The 23,412-nt window shown below is 46.4% G+C and overlaps 1 protein-coding gene across 1 annotated transcript; it reads left to right on the plus strand.

Annotated features, from left to right (window-relative positions):
- Positions 1-97: 97 nt before the first annotated feature.
- On the plus strand, positions 98-23,158 carry LOC117001985 (ubiquitin-conjugating enzyme E2 Q2-like). Its single transcript, XM_033070756.2, has 3 exons — positions 98-531; positions 16,652-16,756; positions 23,123-23,158. The coding sequence occupies exons 1-3, from the start codon at positions 346-348 to the stop codon at positions 23,156-23,158; spliced, it is 327 nt and encodes a 108-aa protein (XP_032926647.1). The 5' UTR covers positions 98-345.
- The last annotated feature ends 254 nt before the right edge of the window (positions 23,159-23,412 follow it).

Genomic DNA, 23,412 nt, shown 5'->3' on the forward strand with positions numbered 1-23,412 from the left:
GCGATCGGGCAGGGGCAGCGGGGCCGGGCCCGGGGGCGGAGCGTGGCGCGGGGCTGGGCCAGCGGGAGGAGGGCAGGGCGAGGGCGGGGCGGTTGGCGCGGCTGGCCCGGCCCGCCGGGGAGGAAGGGAAGGGACGGAAGGGGAGCGGGTTGCGCTGTTGCCCTTTTAAGCGAGCGGGCGGGCGCAGGAGGCCGGTACAAAGGGAGCTCCGCCGTGCCCCGCCGGCTGGGGCTGCCCCGGCCCCGCCATCTTCCGCCCCGCAGGCGCGGCCGGGGCCAGGCTCGGGCCGGCCGAGTCGGAGCGAGGCGGCGGCAGCGCAGGCCCGGGCCCGGAGATGAGGCCAGGATGTCGGTGTCAGGGCTCAAGGCCGAGCTGAAGTTCCTCGAGTCCATCTTCGACAAGGACCACGAGCGCTTCCGCATCGTCTCCTGGAAGCTGGACGAGCTCCACTGCCAGTTCGTGCTCCTGCCGCCGCCGCCGGGCTCCAGCCCGCAGCCGCCGCCGCCGCTCACCATCCACTGCAACATCACGGTGCGGGGCCGGGCAGGGCCGGGCACGGCCTGCCCTCGCCATTGTCCGCGGGGCGCGGGGAGGGGGCGCAGCCCCGCGGGGGTGACTCAGCACAGGGCCACTCCCCGGGGCTCCGGCCGCGCTCCCCGCTGCCGCCCCAACAAACTTACGGGGCTTTGCGGCCCGGCCTCCCCTCTGCGCGCCGGGGGCTCCTCCGGGGGACCCGGTACGGGGAAAGGACGCGGGACGGCAGCCGGAACAAAGGGTGGCCGGGCCCGGGGCAGCGGGCACAGAGCCCCGGGGAGCGGAGGGGCCCCGGGGGAGCGGAGCGGCCGGGCCGGGCCGTGGGGCTGGCGGGACAGCGGGGCGTGAGCAGCCCCGAGCGGGCCGGAGCTTTCCCGAGTGCGCCACAATGCCGCGGCCTGGGGCGGCCCGGCCTCCTGAGGGGCCGCGGCCACGCGGAACTTGTCCGTGCCGAGAGCAGCGCTGAGCCCACTCCGCTGCCCGGGTGCTGTTTGATCGGAATGCTGCCTTTACACTTGGCGGGGTACGAGCAGCCCTGTCCCAGCTGGGGTCTGCTGCCTGCCCAGGGCTTTGAAGGTTCGCCTTTTTGTGGGTTTTCCCCCCCTTAAATTCGTTTGGCTTAGTACTTGTTAAATCTGTGGAAGATAAGCTGAATAAAATGTCTAGTGTTGTGTGACGCGGTCACAATCCCCTGGTTCTTTAGAAGTTTAGGGCCTAAACTTGCCGAAGGATCTAGATATATTGGTATCTGTGACTCATGTACAGGAAAGTGCTGGAGGTTCATTTTCGTTGGGTTGGTTGCAGTTACAAGTGAATTTAAATGACTTATCAAGATTCAACTGAACAGTGACGTTTATAAAACTTAAGGTGAAAATAGCGCATTTGTATTTAAGGAAGATAAATTCTGCTGCTTTTTTTTGGTCTTTGTATGGAAGTTTCAAACACCACGGTAGTCGAAACATTCATATAAGTGTGAATATTCAGTACTGAAAGATGAAAATGTGTCTGCAAAGCAGACAAGTCTAATGATAATGATGACCAGATTCTCACTGGCATTAAAATAACTTTATTAAATTAAAGGTGAATCGTTAAGTGGATCTTTCAGTTTTCACAGTTAATTGTTATGAGAAGTCACTTCTGTGGTCATGGGACAGGTCTTTGTTTTACTGGATACTTGTAAGACGTCAGATTCTGAGGTTTATGGTAAAATAAACAAGACGTGTTGGTGTTCTTGTTTCCATGACCCATCAGATGATGGATTGTGTGACTTCCTATAAATATTTTCTATTCAGTAGAGGGTGTTTCACTGCAGAGAAATTTGGCTTTTTATTTCCTCACAGCATGATCTATTTCCTAAGTGTGACTCTAAACAATAAAATGAAAGTCTGATGCTGGTGTACCCTTAGCTGCCAGTTGAATTTGATGGGTTTGTCAAGTCACAACTAACAGGCAAGCCAGCAGTAAGGCCTGAAGCTGTTGTGCCCAGGATTTGTGCTGTGGTGTTTATCTTCTTCAGAGACTGTTCACTGGAAGTACTTTTGATATATCTCTTACTGGGAGGATTGTGCCCCCTCAGCTACAGGCCTTCGGTTGAGGTGTATCTGAGCAAGCAAGAAACCACGTAAGTCACCGTTGTCATGTTTGTGCTAATGAGGAAACAGTGTCTGCAATCTGCTGTTACAGTCACTTGCCCCAAAGGTCAGGAGATCTTTCACATGCCATTACACTTGTGGCACATGAACTTGCAGAAAGAACAGGAAAAGTGCTGCTTGAAACCTCAGAGCTGAGACTTCTGCTTTGATGAGAGGCTGTGTCTGAATTTCTTGAAAGTTCTGTTTACAGTTGTGTGTGAGCTGCTTGGTGCTTTCCAGTGTTGGCTCATTTTTTGCTCTTGGAGGCAGGTGGCTGTTTTCCCTGTCTGTTAAAAATAAATGTGATAGGGCAACCTGAGATATAGAGGTGGCTCCCTTGAAACAAATGGGCAGCAGGTGATAGAGCTAAGAAGAGAAAGCTCGTCTCTGGGCTTCTGTCCTAGTTCTTTGACACACATTTTAGAACTCTTAAGTGTCACAAAAGCGTTGTGTGGTTTGTTTTTTTTTTTTTTTTTCTTCCCTCTTCCCACTTAGGGCCGAGAGACTCCACTGATTGCCTACAGGTATTTTTGAGGATTTTTGTGGGCATGTAAACTAGAAGAGTCTAAATCTTGTTTACTGTGCTTCAGTGGCTGCAGGTATCAGGGGAACTAGAACTTCAGATAGCAGCAGTAGTGTGCAAAGACTGGGAAGGCTATGAAACTGTTGGTAAATACAGGGTTTTTTTGGGGAGATTCTGCATCAGGAGCTGCTGTCTTAGCATTCTGGATTTGCAGAGCAAATGTGCAGTTTTAACTGTTTGCTTCTTCTAGCCAATTTAATCCCAGAATATTGATCCAACCAGGCTATTACCTTTTCTCAGCAAAAGCATGCAATGGGTTGTGTCTGGGTTTTCAAGAATCCTGTTAAGGGGGAAGAGTAAGCACAGAGCTCAATCACTGCTTCTTTTCTTTGTGGTTCTGTTAGCATTCCTCAATATTTGACATAAAATGACAGCTGTCTAGCAATGTGTAGAGATGCTGAGGTTAGGGGATGGAGAAATAACTGGTAGGGAAGGAAGCTTTCAGCAGCTGAAAAGAGATCTGATAACTAAGTTTGCTCTGATATTCCCAACAAATGTTTTTTTCTCTCCAGCCTAGAAGGAAGAGGAAATGTTCCACTGGAAAGGTGAGGGAGCAGTGTGTGGATCTCCACAAGTTTTCTAGACTGAAATTCACAGTTTGAGAAGTCTGCCACTGGCATTTCTCACTGAGATTATTTGCTGATTGTCTCTGTAGTGTAAGTTTGTAGAACTACTGAAGTTCAGTATTGGCTGTAGCATCTCAGGGATACTGTATCTGTGACACTGAGCACTGCTTGAAATTAAAGCAAGACACATTTAACTTGACAGCTCCTCTGTTTGTAGAGTGGCAGCCAAACTTTGTCCAAGTCTGTCCTTCACTATTTCTGGTAGTGACCTGTATTAGAGCTTACATGGTTAATCAGATTATTTTAAAAGAGGCACTTCAGGGTGGCGTCACCCCTGTCAGAAACATTGCTGCTTATTCCTGAGAACTGTCTAATTATTGAACTTGTTCAGGCTGTGTACCTTCACATGCCCATTTTGTTATGCCAACAGCAGTGTCTCCATTTGGAGTTTTATTTCTGCTTTTCTCAGGTTTCCTTTTTAGTTAACAGCACTATTCCAGTTGATCAAGTTCAATAAACCTTGTCCTGTTCCACGTATGTTTTGAAATACTATCAAACCTTCAATTCTCTGGCCTTACTTAGAGGAGTGTGTTTATTGAGCGTGACTTTAGGTAAAGTGTCCTTCAATACAATCTCTGGTTTCAGTTTGGTACCTTATCAGACTTGGGTCATAGTATTGCAAAGGGTATGCTAGAGTTGTTCTACACTGAAGTCTCTTGTTATTTCAAGGAAAAGGACTGGCCTGGATGGCTGTAAAACATTTAGTACTTTCTATGTCATCTCTTCAAAGAGAAACTGGATATTAATATCTCTCCACCTATACACAAAATTCCTGTTGAAGTACTGTATCCTCAGGTGACCGTTGCAGGTAGAGTGGGGGTTTGTGCCAGTCCTGAGTGGGAGCAGGTTTGCCCTACACAGATATAGGGCTGTGACGTGCAGTGATACCCTTCCTACTTCAGCAATTCAGTCTGGCTGATATGGCTGACTCAGTAAACTCCTGCTTCTCTGTTGGGAAGAAGCAGCTTCTGCTGAAAAATACCCTGCTGCTAAATCGGAGTTAGACGCTGCTGTGAAAGACTTGAAAAGGTAGCTGCCTGCAGATAACTGCAATTGATGGGAGAGGGGTTTATTTTCCCTTAAAACCAGAAGGGATGAAAAGCTGTTACCTGTGAAGCTTTTGACAAGAAGGTATATACAGAGAGTGAGTGTATTGGAACCTGGGACAGTTCTTCAAAGGCACAGGATTTTTGTATTGAAACTCACTCCTCACTAATGCTTAGACAGCTGGTAACCTTTTTAAAAGATTTATTTGTACACAGTACTAACCACACAATGAATGAGGCATTCTGTTCCAATCATGGATTTATTTTTTTTATACATAATTAGACATTCTGTAGTGAGGTTGAGACCTTTGTCTTGCAGCACATGGATGCCAAGACTTTATAAAAGCATACATGGCTTTATCTTGATAATAGGGTTAGAGATGTTTGATTTTTAAAAAAGGCACTCATGCAACTATTATCAAACATAACATGCAAGAGGAATTGACCAGGTTTAGTATTGTTTTATTTAGCAAAATTAAGCTAACAAAAAAATTACTGAAAGAGTAGTGAGGGCTTTGATTTCTCTTTTATTTCAGAACTGTAATTGGAAAAAGAGTATTACAAAAAGGAGTAGGAGGAATCTTTTGTGTCTGGAAGACAAGACCTCTCTGACACCACAGTCTGGTTGTGTGATATGTGAAAGGCTGTACCCAGTGCTTCAAGACTTTAAAGATGGTTCTGTCCTCCCTATAAGCTATGAGGTGCTCCTAAAATATCCTGGAAAGCCACAGTGGTGGGCTTCAAATAGGAGTGCTGGCATATGTTGAGGTCTCAATGTACAGTAAATTGTGTTCATTTCCAGTGGCTTGCTTGTGTGAGTTGATGATACAGTAACCTCAGAACTGGGATTGTTGTGATCCTTGAAACAGCTCTGTGTGCACTTCGATAATTCAAGAAGATTTGCAGAAAGAATTGCATTCTTTTTACTCAACAGCCTTCCTCATGTGAGCTGTTCAGGAGGTTTTGTGTATTGATGCCTTGTTGATATTCTCAGCATGTATTGAGTTTGGTAAGGAGGTGTGATGGTGTCCTGAACTCTGATAGTGCTGCTTCTTGCAGACCAGCAGAGGCTGTGTGCTGAAACTGAGTTTGCTGCATTAAGGACCTGGCTGGCATGTAGAAATTCTTAGCGATTTCTTGTTGATTTCGACTATTTCCCAGTCTGGTTTAGTTGCAGGAGCAGCTGTCCTGGCACAGCACTGAGTGGGAGCTGCTGGATCCAGCAGGGCTGCAGGTGGGGTGGCACTGCAGGGTGGCACTGGACACTGACCTCTCCTGGCTGCAGTGCCTGGGGTGACACCAGCCCCTGGGCCTCCCCCTGACTGCTTGTTACACTGACAGCTGCACCACACTGAACTGCCTGCAGTTTGTGTGCTTGAGAAATCTGACTCTTTCCTGGAGACTGCAAGGTGCCGAGATGGGGACACTTCTCTACATAGTAGTAGTATTAGGAAAGAAAAAGAGGAGGTGAAATTTCTTGATTGGAGCAAATGTTTGTGGAAGTTGATTACCAGACATAACTACTATTTTAGTTATGCCTCAGCGTGGACTACTGGTCAGTACTGTCAGGTTGCTTGCCTTTTTGAGGTTTTGGAGGATTGTAAATGCCTAAATTCCTGGCTGGAGTATTAGGGTTTTTTTTTCCTGTGAATGGTAATATTCCATTTTTAAGAGATGACAATTGATGATTTAGTATGTGTTCTAGTGTTTCTTGAGCTACAAGTTATGTTGGAGAAGCAAAAGCAACCTTTCACCAACTCCTGGAAGGACAACTGGAAAATTGAATGACTGATTATATTAAGAAGGTGCTATTTAGCATTTATATCTTCAATCAGTCTGCCTGGATGCAGTACACTTGAAGCTAATATGATCGCAATAGTTCCCAGTTGATCTCTGGTGGCATCAAGCATACCAGTTATTGCTTGTCTTACTGATGTCTTGCATCCAACTGTAATCTCAAAGCGTGGTATGACAGTAATGACCTTGCATCTGGGGATTTTTTCCTTTATCTCTTGCTTACAAGACATCTTGGTGCACTAAATGCTGTAGAGCAGCTAATAGATGATTTCTGAAGATTTAGTATGAGCTATGTTCTTCTTTCTCTCTGACCTCACAATCTTTGGCCCCCTTGGAGCAGGAGAATTCAATGCAGTTGGAGATCTTGCAGAAGCTTCTTCAGTGTGTATTCAGGAAGGCAGGAACATAACTCTGTTAGAACTTGTATAGTGGCATTAGAAAAAAATCAAAGTGTTCCTGAGCTGTGGTGTTCAACGTACCACAGGCTTCCATGAATTTTTGAAGTAGGAAATAACTGTGGTAAGCATTGTGGTATTTAACTTAATGGTAAACACTGGTTAAACTCAGTGGTACTGAAGTTTTGCATGTGGGGGACAAAGTTCCATGCAATGGCTCCAATCTGAAGGACTGTGGCTAAGCAGCATCAGGGCAGCTGTGTCCATGTGGCTGTGAGGGGAGAGCTGGGAGCCTGGTGAGTGGGGGCTGGAATGCTCTCGGGTGTAAGGAGCAGCAGGACCTCTCTCAGCCATGGGTGAGAATGAAGAATTCTTCTACCTGCAGTGTGTCTGGACTACAGCATTTCTGTAAAGGGAAAAGGTGGGAGAGAGGAAGATGCTCTTGGAGAGGGGAAAGGGTGCAGGCTGAAGGGGATACTGAGTGATTTGAACACTTGAAAGATGTAAATTCCTGAAGTTAGAGGAAGAAGGAGAAGCCTGGATCTTTTGGGTGACAACAGAGGTGATAGCAGGCTTTGCGTACTGTGGAGTAACTGTGTGAATGATAAAGGTGGGGGCAGGTCTGCAAGGAAGCTTTCTGGAGTTAAGTTGGTGAGAGAGGGCTATGTCATAACTTACTTATAACCAGTTCTGTTCTAGCCATACTAAAGGCATTTCTTGTTACTCTGGCTTTGTGACACTCATGTTGATGATAACCGACCTGTATAGTTGCAGAAGTAGGTAATTAATAACTCTTGGTGATTAGAATGAGTTGATAATTTGTTTCAGGTAACCAGACTTCCTGCAGGAATTTGGACACATCAGATTCTGTACTGGTAGTAAAAAGAGTGATGGAGAATCAGATTTACAAAATTACTTTCTTCTGAGTGCAGTGCTAGCTGGAGTGCCTGTGTAAAGTGTGCATTAAAGAGACCCCCTCGTGTGTGGGGGCTCCCAAAAACCAACCTCTGACACCTGGCCAGCTGAGGGGGCAAACACACTGTGGGTGTTGGTGTGTGAGGAGCAGGACTGCTTGATCCTGCTGCTCTGAGGTGCTGCAATCAGAACCTGGACCAAGTCTCAGGTCTATAGCCATATTCCCAATCAGCAAGACATTAGTCTCCAGCAGTGCTGTGTGCTTTGCTCAGTTTGGAGTGTGGAGGATGCTTAACTTCGTTTGTTGCTGTTAACATTGGCAAAGCAAGGTTCCTTAGCTCCCTTAGGTTGGCCCTCCAGGTTAGTGCACATTCTCAGAGACTGCACAGCTGACTTACTCTGCTGTTAATGCAATCGTGGAGTGTTGGGTTGTGTTGGAGAAGCAGTTCAGTAACATCTGCTGGATTTTTACTTTGGGTCTGAACAAAAGAGTTCAGAGTGTTTTTTGGTTTTTTTTTTCTGTGAATTTCCTTGAATGGAAAGATTACATGCTGCATTATGATGATGTGAGGAGTAAAAGCTGCTTCACAGTGGAGAGCAGTAACTGTGTTTTATCAGAAGAGTGCATTTTTCTTTTATGCTCCAAATTCATGTTTTAATTCTGTGGGGTTTTTTTTCCACTGGACAAGTAGCCTCCTGCCTTTTGTTTGATATGGAGAGAGAACGAGAATGAGGTGGTGGCAACTGATAAGAGAATCAGATAAACCTGTTTAAACCTGTTTTTCCCAGGGCTGTGTGCAATTTTGTGTATGGGAATTGGCAGTTGGGACATTTTGCATAGATTAGGTAATTTGAAGAACAACTGGCCGTAAAAACTTGGCCAAAAGAAATGTCTGAATTCTAATACCACATTTGCATTCATGTTTGTGACCATTTGAAGTGATGTTCTGTGCCTTTGCTACTTTGGTTGTAGATGTTTTGGCTTCTTATCAGGTAAAGATGTTTTGAGCAGGGAGAGATGTGTGTGCCTGGACAGAGAGATATGGAAGTAAAACACTGAAGTATCTTAGAATATTCCACGAACTTTGAAGTTATTGGCCTCTTGTATGTGCCTGTGTGAAACCAGAAGTTGCTGAAGGTTTCAGGATTTTTTTTCCTCAAAATGTTATTTTCTGTCTTGGGTGTATAGAAATTTTAAGAAGTTAAAGATTCTCTAATAATTTCTAGAGAATTCTATGGGCTTGGGTTGAGCCAGTGAATGAGTGCAAATTACAAACTGCTTGGATTTTGGAATAATTTGTGCACAAGTGAATTGCCATACTGTCCGTGTTGATCCTTCTTAGTTCTGTGGTGGCTGTCAGCAAAGACTGGCGCTTAGAGAGGCTGCTGAATAATCTGAATTTACAAGAAGTGTTCCATGGAGTGAGCTCTCAGCTGATGTGGAGCTGTGCTCAGGACCCTGTGCAGAGGGTGGCTGGAGAAGGTGCAGTGTCAGAGCCCCACACTGTGCCTGTGACAACTGATGTGACAGCAGGGCCTTGTGAGGACAGAAGGGATCTCCAGAGCCATTCTGTATTCTCACAGCACACATTTCCTCCTGGTTACTTTGTGGTACCTTCTGCAATCGGTAGGACTTATTTGTACAGAGAACTGTATTTTTGTCTGAGACAACTTGTTACAGAGTGAGTTTTACTGCCATCTGTGGAGTTGTGGTTTGTTATTGTCTTTCTGCTCTATGAGGCACATACCTTTGACCCTCTCTCTTCTCTGGCATGGCTGTGTTTAATGACATGAACAATTCTAAACCAAGGTGCTGTGCTACACTTTCCTCCTTCCCTGGAGAGTGTGGGAGAGGCCAGCTGTGACCCTGTTAACTGTGTTGATTTAATGTGCTCCTGAAGTATTGGCCTGTGCAGCACTGAGTGTGTTAGCAGAGCTGACACAGAACAGGATTAGGCGATTCTTTCACCTTCCTTCTGAAGGTGCAAGGTGATTAAGCTCTTGCAATCCCAGGGATCCTACCCAAGGATGGTGCTTCACCTGGGGTTGTTATGTGGAGGCTGTAGCTGTCAATACAACCATGAGATGTGAGAGTAGAGCTGCAGTAATTGAGTGTGTTGTGGAGAGATATGTATTCTACACAACTGAACTCAGTGCCTTACCAAGGCAGGACTTGGAACAAGAGTTCTCACTGAACCGAGCCTGGCAGACTTCAGGGAGGGTGGAAGACAAGGAAAGCAAAGGCTTGCCTTTGGGCAGGTTAGTAGCATGTTATATACCATTTTAAAATTCAAGGAGAAAAGCAAGTTAAAGCAAGTTCCTCTTGTTTGGTAGTGATGTTTAAAATTCACTCTGCTTCCTTGCTACCACAAGTACTAAATTTCATTTTAAACCCTCCATTGCAAACACTTCTCTTATCTTTTAGAACTCTGGATTGCTGGCATGTTAGATTCTTTAGGAAAGGACAAACTTTTCATACCTAAAAGTGCAAATGTTAGAGTATTGTAATGTTCAATGACTTTATCTATGCAACACAGCAAATGGTGGTATCTGAATGTATGAAAATAAAAATTTGGAGGGTTCAGTTGCTGGAGGTTTCTGGGAAATAGTTTGGAGTACTTTCAATGAAAGTGATTCTTCATGGTTTCTTTTTTCTTACTTATTATAAAGGATTGATTGAGAGGGCAGATGACAATCTGCTGGCTTTTAAAGATTCTTAAGCCTGTGGATTTCACTGGCACTTGAGCTGCTAGTGGTAGAAAATACTTACTGCTTCTTAAGCTGCCTTTGGAAAATTTGGCCTCTAATAGTGGGAAACAATCTGTCAGTTGTGTAATCACAACTAATGCTGTTTTAAGTAGCTATAAGTACTAGTGTTTTATGGTCACCAAGCTAAACTTTAGCTTTAAGAATATCTTCCTAAATCCTGATACTTTGTTAATATTAACTCTGTGGGTTTTTTCTTCTGAAGGCAGCTTGATACAGGTGGAAAAATAAGTGGTGAATGATTGACTAACAATTGCAAATAATGTGTACTGAAGTGTAGCTAACTGTTGTTTATTCTTCAGTATTTATTGAATGCTCATGTAGGATGTGTATATGACCCTTAATAAAGATCTGATTCTGCTGTTTAATTAAATGGCCAAAGTTGGAAAGCCTTCTGTGATTTGAAATCAATAATTTGGCATGTGTTTATAGCTGCAAATGTATTTACCTTGAGAAGATTGCATTAGGCCTCTGAGATGTCTTGTTCCATTAGGATTTACTTCTTTACCTAGATTTGGGTGAGCAAGAATGTCTCTTCCAGCCTTCTCAAGTATCTAAGCTGGTTAAAGACCTGAAAGTTTGGTGTTCTGCTTTTTGTAAGTAAAGGAGGGTGAAGAAAAATTTGGGGACTGAGAAAATAAATATTAGAGGGACTGTTAGGAAAATTGGCTAAGTTCTGGTTGTATCTGGTATAAAAAGAATAGAACTAGGTTCTGTCTATGGTGGGGATTTTGCAAAAACTAAAAAACAGAAAAGAAATAAAACTGATTGAAATTTGTTCAGACAGTATGCTAAGGATTTTTAAAAGAAACCACCCCCACACTTTTTCCATCTAGTATGATCGGGAAATTAAAGAAAATTAAGAACTGTCACCGTGTCACTGTGATTTAAATCATAATGCAGTAGCCATGTGTTTAAAACGGTTTCCTACCATTTAACTGTGATAAAATGACTCAGTTGTGTACAAGGAGAGATGATTACTCTTTTACCTTGTAGCAAACTGCAGGTACAGGTTGTTCTAGTGTTAAGAATGAGGGCAAGATGTGTTGGTTTGATGTAGCAACATGACAATTCTAACACTATTGTAGTAATTTAGAAATGTCTCGTTTAAAAATCTCTTAGTAATGTCGAAATTGTGTCACTGTAGCTTTAGAAAGTAGGATAAAGATTATATAACATTGCAAGGAAACGGCCCTTATTGTTAAGGATGAGAAAGCTTAGATAGGATATACTTAGATGACAGATCCTGCCCAGGAAAAGCTGTCTTAATGTGTGTGTTCCTGGAATATTCTGTCACATTTTGCTGCCTTGCAGAGGGTGTAATGGAGTGTCTGAGCAGTGAGATCCCATGTGTATTCTTCTAACACGGAGGTTTCCCTAAATGATTTTGATCAGGTTTGAAATTGTTCCCATGCCAGGAGTGCAGGGCTTTACTCCCTTTGTATTTTGTGTTTATTAGCAGGCTGAATTATTTCACTGCATTCTGTGGCAGAAGCATTTGCACTGACAAAGCTTCCAGTCTGTGCTGTGCTGATACAAAGAGTCTCTAGAAGTGATGATGCTGTGAATTGTGATTGTATCTGTGCTGCTGTAAACATGCTGCCTGTGATGTCAGCTCTGGGCTGCAGGAGAGCAGCAGAAAAGCAGCAGTTACATAAAACCTCTCCAGTACTGAGAATGGTGAGACCTGTGCAGCTGAGAGACAGCACAGGCACAAAATCACTGCATGGCAACTTTCTGCTGAAGGGCCACAGCCATGGGGCTTTTCAGCCACTGACAATTAGTAGTAAAATAACTGCTATTTTAGGGCTCCTCTCATGACATGGTGTCTTTGGGAAGCCTGTGTTCCCTACATGACACAGCAGCTCAAATCCACCTCTTTATAGCATGCAGATACAGAAAAAAAAGCTACCTTAATTCTCTCAACAGAATTAACTCATGTGAAGTTCAGTTGTTTGACCTTACAAGCCACAAGCTTAGCCTGCTGTGGTTATTACAAACCCCTGAGCCTTTTTATATCTCAGGTTCAGAATGTTTGAAGTTCATGTGTGAATTCTGTATTTCAAAATATAGTGACTCACATCCGCGTGGAAATCAGCTGTTCCAAAAATATGGATTACTTACAGATCTAAAGAAACTTAATGCCATTCATGTTTTTAAATTAAATTAATATATTTATTGGTAGGTGTGAAGAGTTAAGAAACATCGCAACAAATGGAATTTTGATTGAATTTGTATTTTACTATTAAGCATCTGTTGTGATAAAGTTGGAGTGTGCAATTAAATAGTCATATTCCAAAAATCTAACACTTGAAGTATTTTCTGATACAGCTGAGTAAATATGCTTGCAGTGTTAAAGAGCCTTTCTGAGAAGTACACTCTGCGCATTCATGTTTCAAAGCTAGATCAGACTAAAAATTGGAATAGTTAATGTTTTTTAGGACATAGTCATTCACGTGTGCTATACCCTAATAATCCAGGCAGTGTGGAGCCCTAGGCTTTCTCCCCTACAGGAGGGCTTGTTTTCAGGGCAGGAATTGGAGTGAGTATAAAGCACAGTAAGAGTTCAAGTAGCCACTGCAGTGTATTTAAACTCCCAGTGGGATTGCTTGTTCACAGATCTGCGCTGTTAGTCCTGTCCCTGGCTAGTGACAGACGTGCTGCAGGTATTTTGGAGGAGATCGTTCTGTAGGCCCCCAGACTGGAACAGATACTAGTTGCCCTAAACAATGTCCTACTCTGGGGTCGTTCCTTAAAATCTTCATGTGGGGAAAGGAAAAATAAATTTGTCAGAAAAAAGGCATATAGTCAGGGAAGAGTTGAGTTTCACTCTCTAAGCCATCTTCAGATTCCAGATATGATTTAGAAGAGAAGACTAGCAGGTGGTTCTATAAATCTTTGCAATTAATAGACTTGTGTTGGTCTGGACTAACATACAGTAATTTCACGAATACAAGCCGCAGCAATTTGACAAAAATTTTGGTGGAAACCCGGAAGTACGGCTAATAGTCGGGTGCGGCTAATATATTAATAATTTTCTGACATTTACAACCCCAGACGTGCCAGCCAGACTGCCGAGCCAAGCACCGGCCAGTAAAAGCCGGCATTTCGCAATTGTTACAGTGTTACCGTGTTGCCCTGGCTCCCTGCAGGCAGCACGGGGGGTGGGGAGAGAGGCGGGAGAGCTCTCTTCTTCCCTCCTCTGCTGCAGCCCAGGGGAGGAAGGGGGGGGGGGGGGGCGCCGCCTTTGCTGCGGCCCGGGGAGCCGACGGGGGGGGTGGGGGGGGGGAGGGGGGGGGGGGGGGGCGCGCCGCCATTGCCGCGGCCCGGGGAGCACGCGGGGGGGGCCGCGCTGCCATTGCCGCGGCCCGGGGAGGACGCGGGGGGGCTGCGCTGCCAGTGCCGCGGCTCGGGGAGCCGACGGGGCGGGGGCGCCGCCATTGCCGCGGCTCCGGGAGCCGACGGGAGCCCCGCGCAGCCATTGCCGCGGCCCGGGGAGGGGGGGGGAAGTGCGCGCCGCCATTGCCGCATCTCGGGGAGCCGGCGGGAGCACCGCGCAGCCATTGCCGTGGCTCGGGGAGGAGGCGGGGTGCTTTGTCCGCGCCCGCCGCCGGCGCCACGGGCGCGGGAAAGCTCCGTCGCCGCCCGCCGCCGCTGCCGTAGGAGCGGGGGAAGCTCCGTCCCTGCCTGCCACCGCGGGGCAGCGCCGACCCGGGGTGACCGAGCCCAGTGGCAGCGGCGGCCGGCCCCGAGCGGCAGCACCGGGCTGGGCCATCTGGCCCTGTCAGCGGCCCCTAGCGGGCCGAGCCTGCACAGCCTTAGCTCAGCCAGTAAACCCCGCCCTCCCGCGGTTCTGTTACTAATTGCACGCGGGTCCTCGCTGCGAACGACAGAGCGGCTTATATTCGTGTGCGGCTTATCTATGGACAAAAACCGAAATATTTGCCAACACCCAGAGATGCGGCTTATAGTCAGTGCGGCTTGTATTCGTGAATTTACTGTAATTTTTAAAATGTTTGATTAAAATAAAAAGAGAAAAAACGTGTTAGCAGAATGGTGCATGTATGCACAGCCCAAATGTGACTGTATCTGGAGAATATTTTTGTTCTGTTGAGTCCGGGGATTTTAAGAAACAGATGACTTGGTGAATCCTGGAACGGATTTTGCTTACTCTTTGTACTTCTTGATAGGAATATTAGTGTAACCTTAAAACCATGGTAGCAGTATTTACCCTACTGTCTTTTTCTTAACTTGATGAGCGAGACTGAGAAGTGTGGGTCTCAAGAGCAGCTGGGTCAGACAAGTATTGAGGCAGAGATTCCCTGGGACGTTCCCACTGCATGTCCAGGACCATGTGCTGTGGGAGAGGTTGAGGTGAGAAGGTTGCACCAGTGCAGAAGACTTCACAAGAGGTTACATGTTGTTAAAAATGAGTGAGGTGTATTTCAGGCCTTGTACTGATGACCTTTAATGAAGTTTAGCTCCTAAAAATACGAGTTTAGAAACCCAGTGGCAACAGGGAATTCAACTGTGTTTCTCTCAGAGATGGAGGTTAATGTGGCAAGTGAAACTGAGGAGAAAATGCACTCGGGTTCTGTGTTGTGCGAAGGAAGGGATTGAACCAATCTGTCAGCCTGCCTTAGCCATAAATCTTGGCAAGCTGAGCACTGGACTTTACTGATAGATATTGGAGTTCTTAGGCCTTAGTTAATCAGGAATAGACATTCCAAGGTCTCTATTTTGTGTGGGAACATCCCAGGGAATCTCTGCAAACTGTGGCCCCAGTGCCTCAATACTTGTCTGACCCAGCTGTTCTCAGTCCACTCAATGGGCAGAGTGCACTTCTCAGAAAGGCTCTTTAACACTGCAAACATATTTACTCAGCTGTATCAGAAAATACTTCAAGTGTTAGATTTTTGGAATATGACTATTTAATTGCACACTCCACACTTCTCAGTCCAGCTCATGAAGCTAAGAGAAAGGCAGTAGGGTAAATACTGCTACCATGGCTTTAGGTTACACCAACATTCCCATCAAGAAGTACAAAGCAAGCAAAGTATAGTGTAGTGTGCTTTGAAGTGAAGATGAAAGATGTGAACACTTTGTGTTTTCATAAAGATACTGGGAATATCATGTATTCCTCTAACGGGTTTTTAGCTGTGAGTTAGAAAAAAAAATGTACATAAACTTGAGGGGATTGAACTTGTTAAAAAATAAGGCTTCAGTTTGCAGGTGGGAATTTTAGAGCTCTATATGTAGAACTTCTCTGGAGTCTGGTGTCAGTCTGTTTGGTGTAAACTGTTGTCCTTTAGTCATGGCTTTGTTTATGGGGTTCAGCACTTCAGATAGGTCACTTAGGAAATGCAGTGTATTAAAAGCCAGTTCTGACATGCTTGTATTTTTCTCCAGTTTTCCAACCTTGCCTGTTAACTGTTGAAGAATGAAGCATAATTTATTGTCTCTGGAATGAGAAAGATGGCTTTTTTTTCCCTTTTCAACTGCAGTGAGGGAAGTAAATTAAAATTCCCTCATTATTTTGTAAGACCTGGGGATATGAAGATAATATCTGGGTGATAAAGCTGAGGTTCAGCAATTTGTCCTCTGCTACTAAAATTTAATTGGAAGGGTGAGAAGTGGAGGATACCTTAAATAACTCAAACAAAAGAAGTAAAATCCACACTCATGGAGGATATGAAGGCACACTTGCTGTTGAGTTGGAAGCTCCATGTTATCTTCCATCGCCACAGTGTTACCAAACCTGTGTGAGGAGCAAACTGGAACTGGAAGAGATTTTTGGCACTGTGGTGTGCCAGTGAAACTGTCCTGCAAGACATGGGAGCTGTACTGCTCTTGTCTGTGGGTCAGTGCTGAAAGAGTTTCAGTAATCCTGTCTGAGGAGGAAATCTAAATACTCCAGGTCTTCTTGCTTTCACAGCTTTCCTTTGCAAGAAGCTGTGCTTATGTGAAAAATCAGCATCAGTTTTATTCTTTGACATGTACTGCTTGTGATTCCATTTTTTGCTAATTATCACCCATACTGCATTTTTAAATTTCTCCCTCCTGCCCCACCTGCCCCCAAGGTTTTAAACATTTCAGCACTGATTCTTATGTATATCCATCATCTGAGAAAGACAAAAGTAGGTTGAAATACTAGAACAACCAGTTGGCTGGATTTCTGGCAGTTGCCTTTGCATTGCCTAAAAATGTGGTGCTAAAAGCTCCTGTGTTACCTGGCATAGAGTAAGATAAAAGGTGATATTAATATTGGGTTCTGAAATTTTGCGGGTAAATGACTTTTAAAAGCTTTGGGATTTTTGTTTATTTGTTGGGTCTTGTGTTGTTTGTTTCTTTTAAACAGGAATCTTACCCCTCTTCATCACCAATATGGTTTGTAGAATCAGATGACCCAAACCTGACTTCAGTCTTAGAGCGTTTAGAAGATATTAAGAAGAGCAATACTCTGGTGAGTGAAGTATTTTGGTTATTTTGGGCATTTACTTGGCTTGTGTGTTTGCTTGGCTTTATCACGTTAACAGGTCAACTACAGTAATTTCACGACTATAAGGCGCACCCTTTTGACTAAAATTTCCCCCCGAACCCGGAAGTGCGCCTTATAGTCCGGTGCGCCTTATCTGATGTACAAAGTTGCAAAATTTGCCAACCCAGAAGTGTGAGCCGCAATGGGGGTGCAGTGCCGCAGGAGCGCTGAGTCGCGAGGAGGGGTGGGAGTGGGTCGCTGCAGCCGGCAGGAGCTGCGCGGGGAGGGAGGGAGCTGCCACCAGCCCCGGCCTCTGCTGCCCTGCAGGGAGGGAGGGAGCTGTTGACCCCGGCCTGGGCGCACGGGGAACGGGAAGCCGAGCTGCGTCAGCCAGCACCAGGTGGGAGTGCCTGGGCCCATGGCAGCTGCAGCTGCTGGGCAAGGGAAGCCGGGACCTGTGGCCGTGTGGTGGTAGCCAGGAGCTGCGAACTGCGCCGGCCGGGCGGGAGAGCGGGGGCCCGTGGCACGGGGGGGCACCTGGGGCTGTGTTTAAAGGCTGTGCCAATCTGTGAAAAATGTTTGCAAATTGAGCACCTGCCAGTAATTCGTTACTTTGTTTCCACACGGCACAGCTCCTCGCTGCAATAAAAAAGTGTGAGCCGAGCCGTGACGGCAGGTGGCACCGGCCAGCGACAGCCACGTGGGGAGAGAGGGAACGGGCAGCCCCCGGCCAGCAGCAGCCACACAGGGAGAGAGGAAGTGGGCAGCCCCTGGTCAGCAGCAGCCGCGCTGGGAGAGAGGGAGCGGGCAGCGCCGCCCTGAGCCGCGGATGGTCCCGAGCCGTGGCCACCCAGAGCCCTGCCTTGGCAGCCGGGTGCGGGCAGGAGTGGCCAGGTCCCACACACAGGGAGGGTGCCTGGGGCTGTGTTTAAAGGCTACGCCAATCTGTGAAAAATGTTTGCAAATGGAACACCTGCCAGTAAACTCCATGATCGTGGGATTCTGTTACTAATTCGTTCATTTGTGCACGGCATGGATCTTCATGGCAAAAAAAAGTGCACCTTGTAGTCCGGTGTGCCTTATATAATGTACAGTAATTTCACGAATACAAGCCGCACCAATTTGACCAAAATTTTGGTGGAAACCCGGAAGTGCGGCTAATATTCCGGGGCGGCTAATCTATTATCAAAATTCTAAAAGCTGCCAACACGGAAGTGAAAGCCCGCGGCCAGCCCCAAGCCAAGCTGGAGCCCGGCCGGCCCCGGCTGAGGTGGGAAAGCCTGGCAGAGGCGGGCGCCAGCAGTGTCGGGGGGCGGGCGGCAGAGCCTGAGCCAGCAGGGCGGGGGAGCCCGGGAGAACTGGGCTAGCAGTGCAGGGGAGCATGGCAGAAGCAGGAAGGCCGGCGGGTGGGGCTGCCTGGCAGCGGGGAAGCCCAGCATAATCGGGGCCAGCAGCGTGGGGGAGCCCGGCGGTGCGGGGGGCCTGCAGTGCCGGCCAGGGCGAGGAAACGCGGCGGCGGTGCAGACGGGAGGGGGCGGCCGGCGAGCCTGGTGGCGGCGGCGGCAGCCCTGCCGGCGGGGCGAGCGGAAAGCGGCGCTCGCGAAAGCGCCGCCCGGCGAGCGAAAGCGCCGCCGCGAGCCGCGAAAGCGCCGCCGCTCGCAAAAGCGCCGCCCGAGCCGCGAAAGCGCCGCCGCTCGCAAAAGCGCCGCCGCGAGCCGCGAAAGCGCCGCGGGGCGGGCGCGGGGCGGGCGCGGCGCTCGCGAGGCGCGGGGCGAGCGAAAGCGGCAGCGGGGCGGACAGCGAGCCCGGCGGCGGCAGCCCTGCCAGCCGGGCGAGCGAACGCGGCAGCGGGGCGGTGCTGACGGGAGAGGGGGGCCAGCGAGCCCGGCGGCGGCGGCAGCACCACCCGGCCAGCCCTGCCGAGCCGTGGCGCTGAGCTGGGCCACCCGGCCCCGTCGGCAACCATGAGCGGGCCGAGCCTGCCTGGCCCCGCCCCGAGCCAGTAAAGCCCGCTATGCCGCGATCCTCTTACTAATTGGCCAATTTGTGAAAGCTGCGCACGGATTCTCGCGACGAACGAAAGTGCGGCTAATATTCGGGGTGCGGCTTATCTATTGACAAAGACAGCAACATTGTCGAGGCACCGGGGGTGCGGCTTATAATCCGTGCGGCTTGTATTCGTGAAACTACTGTACAAAGTTGCGAAATTTGCCAACTCCTGGAGGTGTGCCTTATAGTCCGGTGCGCCTTATAGTTGTGAAATTACTGTAATTCAGTTTTAGGGTTATTTGGAGGATTTATAAACACAGCATTCTCTTCCAAAAAAAAATTTATGAGCCAAAAGTAATCCAAAAGGCTTGAGGCAAGAAGGAAAAGATAACTTATTTTAGAGGGTAAGCATTGAAGTAAAGCTTCAGTCCCAGTAATTACAATATGAAGTTTTCTGAAAATAATTAAACAGTGAAGTGGATGAAAATGTTAAAACTGCTGAATAAAACAGCTGTTGTAGCGTTTTGTTTGCACAGAAATCAATTGCGGAGGTAAAAACTTGTACTCCTGAGAATGTATAATTCTCCAAAACATGACTGTAATACCAAGAATTCCTGGTTTCTTGAACTCTTCCCTTCTTTCTTGACCTGATAGCTTCCAGTTCATCAGAATGCTCCTTAGGTGCTGATACACGTAAGCAGTGCTGTGACTTCGGACAATTGTTATGTCAGGGAAGTCTTTGTATAGGGATTCTGATGTTGTTTTGTATTTCAGAAAACTCTCGGACCTTCTATCTTAAATACCCTTTCCATGTGACAGTGGGAGCTCAGGGGAAAGGCACATGAATATAAAAATTAACTTCCTGTCCTGTGTAGGAAACTGTCCTTGAATTGTGCTTGGAAATAAATTTCAGTTCAAATGCAGTTTGTGCCACGAAAAGGAGTATTGCAGAATGCTGCTGTTTATTAATAGACGATATGAAAATTTTGTGTTTAATTTGGTGGGCATGAATGTGATGCATACAAAACAAATCAGTCTGCAGAATATTGCTTACTGCCTGGGTTGTGTACTTAGCATTTGTCTGGTTTGGGAAAAATTGGGAATGTTCTTTCTTAGGAAAACCTACTACTTGTTTTGTTTACTGGGGTGTAATGTTCATCTAGGATATGCATTCTTAAATAAGAATGTACAAGTGTCTTTTCTGAAGATAGTTTAGGATGCATTTGACTTCTAGCAGAAATAATTAGGAAGCTAATAAAAGTGAGAGTCTTTGTGGGCCTTGCCATAATTAAAAACAATTGTAGATGAACTTCAGTGTTTTCATTTTGTTGGATCTGATTGCACAAGATGTACATCTGTGTTTTCTATTTCAACCTAAAATTTAGACTGAACTACATTCAGAAGAGTCTTATAAATCTTGGTCCTTAAGGTTTTTTTTTCCTAGAAAGACACAGAAAGATGCAGTAGCAAAAGTCTGGCCAAATGAACTTTTTGCTTAAAGTTGCATTGCCGAAGATTGTGCAGCTTGAAGCTGGTATGGCTGATGTTGAACCTAAAGGTTCTGAGGGATATTTGCTGTGTGCAGCTGCCTGCAGGAGGCTGAAAGCTTTGCTGTAAACGTGCAAGGGACTTGCTGTGCTGAGTTGCACATGCACACAGGCTGCTTGCGTAGCTGTAAGAAAACAGCTCCTGCCATCAAGATTGTACTTGCCCATGTGAAAGGTGCTGGGTTGATGTAATAGACACCTGTGATGGCCCATTGGTTTCTCAGGAATCCTCCCTGCACTGGGCTATGCCAAGCTCAAGGCACATAGGAGTGGCTGAGGAGACAAATACTTGCACTGCAAAATCTGACTTCTTTCTTTTGCTCCAAAGACTTATTTGTTGTTTTTTTCTTCTCCTTGCAATTCTTCCCCATGGAACTCCCTCCCTTTTAATGGCACGGAGCAGCTTTGCACACAGACTTTTTGCAGCAGAGTAGCAAGGGATGGGGATTACATGTCAAAATTCAAAGGCTTCTAATTTATCACAGACTCATAAAAATTCTTTATTTAATTTAGAATAATCTAGAATGTTTCAAAATAGCTTTCATGGAATTTACTGCAGGTGAAGGATCTTTAGTTGCTCTAACTCAAAGTCACTGGAACAGTCAAATTTTGAATGGAAAAAGGCATTGGACTCTTGTGGGAACTCAACTGTGCTAAAGCAGTGCCAGCACGTGTACCCTGGTTCAGCCTTGGGTAGTGCACTACCCTTCCTACCTGTCTTGTGCCATAGGGCAGGGCAGCTCTTGGCAAACTGAAGAACATGCTCTTCAGGCATGAATGTTTGGCATGGGGAAGCCTTGTCATTTGACATGGTAAAACTGACTGGTTTATGATGTTGAAATCATACTTGTGTTTCCTGGAATATATTCTGTGGCTCTGAAATTTTACTTACCTTGCACCAGCATGCTGCTTTTTGCTATGAAAATTTGTCAGAACATTGAAAGTGTTGAAAGGTTATTAAGAATGTGATCAGCATGGATATCATCAGGTTTGGACAGCTTAGCTGCTTGGCTGTCAATGTTGGACAAGTTTCAGTCAGCAGATGAAGAGGCTACAGAGTTCTTTCAGCTCCTAAAGTCTCCTGAATTTCCTTCTGAAAATCAGCCACACTTTAGACTGCTACATATGAAACTACCATCTGCCTTCTAGTGGCTGTGCTATGCAAGGAGACATCTTACTGCAATTCCCTTGTTTTGTTTAATATGATGGAAGTTACATGATGCAAGTCTGAAGCCTCAAACCTTGTTTCATGAGATGTTAAGTATAACTCTACACTATGTGGAGGTTTGCTTTTTAAGGAGAATGGGGAAATGGGATTAAATTCAGAGAGGCAGCTGTAATTCTCACACTCTAGAACTTAAACTTGCATGGAAGATGTCACAAGTAAGTACCCAATTCCTGGCATGAGAGTGTTTACAGCTTGGATAAGCTGCTGTCTTGAAGTACACTGCTGCTGTGTTAATATTTCAGATTAAGTCCCACATGCAGGCATTTCAGGGAAGAATGGTGTCTCTTGCAAGCTCCCAGTGTGGCAGCAGCTATTCCTGTACTGAGTGAAAATGCAGGAATCAGCTTTGCTGTGCTCTAAAACTGCCTGAGGCTGCTGAGTGTGGGGGAGGCCAGGGGAGGTGCTGTCACTGCTACCTGATAGCCAAGTAGTGGCCACACTCCAAGTGACAAGTACTGCTTCCCTCTCTTTCCGTTTATATTCTTCTTCAGCACGTTATCAGTGCTAGGCTAAGATTTATTGATGCATTTATTTTTATTTAGATACTGTGGGTGTAGGTAGAGACACATAGAAGAATTAAGTCTTTCTATGCTTAAACTACTTCTTAAATTCATTTTTCTTGGTAATCAGGAAACAGGCCATTTCATAGTGAACCCAGCAGGATATTAATACTAGAGGTATCCTGAAATTGTGAATGTTTTCATACTGCATTAGGAAGGTCTCTTCATACATAAAAAAGCCTCCTAGTGTAGGCTGGGTTTCAGAAAAAATTGTTCTAAACTGTTATTGGATGTGCAGGACATTAAGATAGGAAACAAAATTCCAAGAGATGTTTGTGTTCTAAGCCAGCATTATGGTGTCCAGAAGAACCACCAACTTCTCAGAACTCTTGAAGCATTAAAAATTATAGAGGACAAGTACAGTAATTTCACAACCATAAGGCACACTGAACTATAAGGTGCACCCCCTGGGAATCGGCAAAATTCACAACTTTGTAGATCATATAAGGTGCACTGGACTATAAGGCGCACTTTATTTTGCCGCGAGGCTCCGCCTCCAGCTCACCCCACGCGGTTGTTGGATGACACCCCGCCTCAACCTGGCAGCCATTGGCCCCCAGGCCTGCCTCCACCCAGCAGGGGCGGTGCCGCGAGCCACCGGGCCCCCCTGGACCCGGCAGCCATGGGCCCCGGGACTGCCTGGACCCGGGAAGGGCAGTGCTGCAGGCCCCCGGGCCCGCCTCCCCCCGGCTGCCGTGGCACTGCCGGCTCCCCCCACGGCTCACAGCTCACACTTCCGGTATGGCAAATTTCGCAGCTTTGTACATCAGATGAAGCGCACCAGACTATAAGGCGCACTTCCGGGTTTGAGGGAAAATTTTAGTCAAAAGGGTGCGCCTTATAGTCGTGAAATTACTGTATTCTACCAATGTAATTTTTGTTATTTTGATATTGATTATAGTAATTATAACAAATTTTTAAATGTGTTGTGTTTGGTCACTTGGGGGTCTCCTTTCTACAGGTTATTCACATTGTTCCTTTACCCTGAGGGTTCTGGCTTCTGGTTGCTGTTTTCTTTGTGCTTTAGGCAGTTTGTATTCCACAGAAACTACTGGTGCACTGATAGCTCAATTCTCTTCTGTAGCCTCCAAGTATGTGTGTTAAGCATTCATTTTACATTAGTCAAACCTGTGAAGTTACCCTGGAAATACATTTAAATTAGTGATACATAACAGAAATCTGCTCTCCCTTTTGACACTCTGTTACTGTACATCCCAAGACAGACCAAACTATGCCAGGCCCTGCTTAGAGCACAGGGCTGGATCAGGTGTCCTCCAGACGTGCCTTTCAGCTCAAATTATCCTGTGATTTTATTTT

The sequence above is a fragment of the Catharus ustulatus genome, chromosome 12, assembly GCF_009819885.2.
Source record: "Catharus ustulatus isolate bCatUst1 chromosome 12, bCatUst1.pri.v2, whole genome shotgun sequence".
In the NCBI taxonomy this organism is placed as follows: domain Eukaryota; kingdom Metazoa; phylum Chordata; class Aves; order Passeriformes; family Turdidae; genus Catharus; species Catharus ustulatus.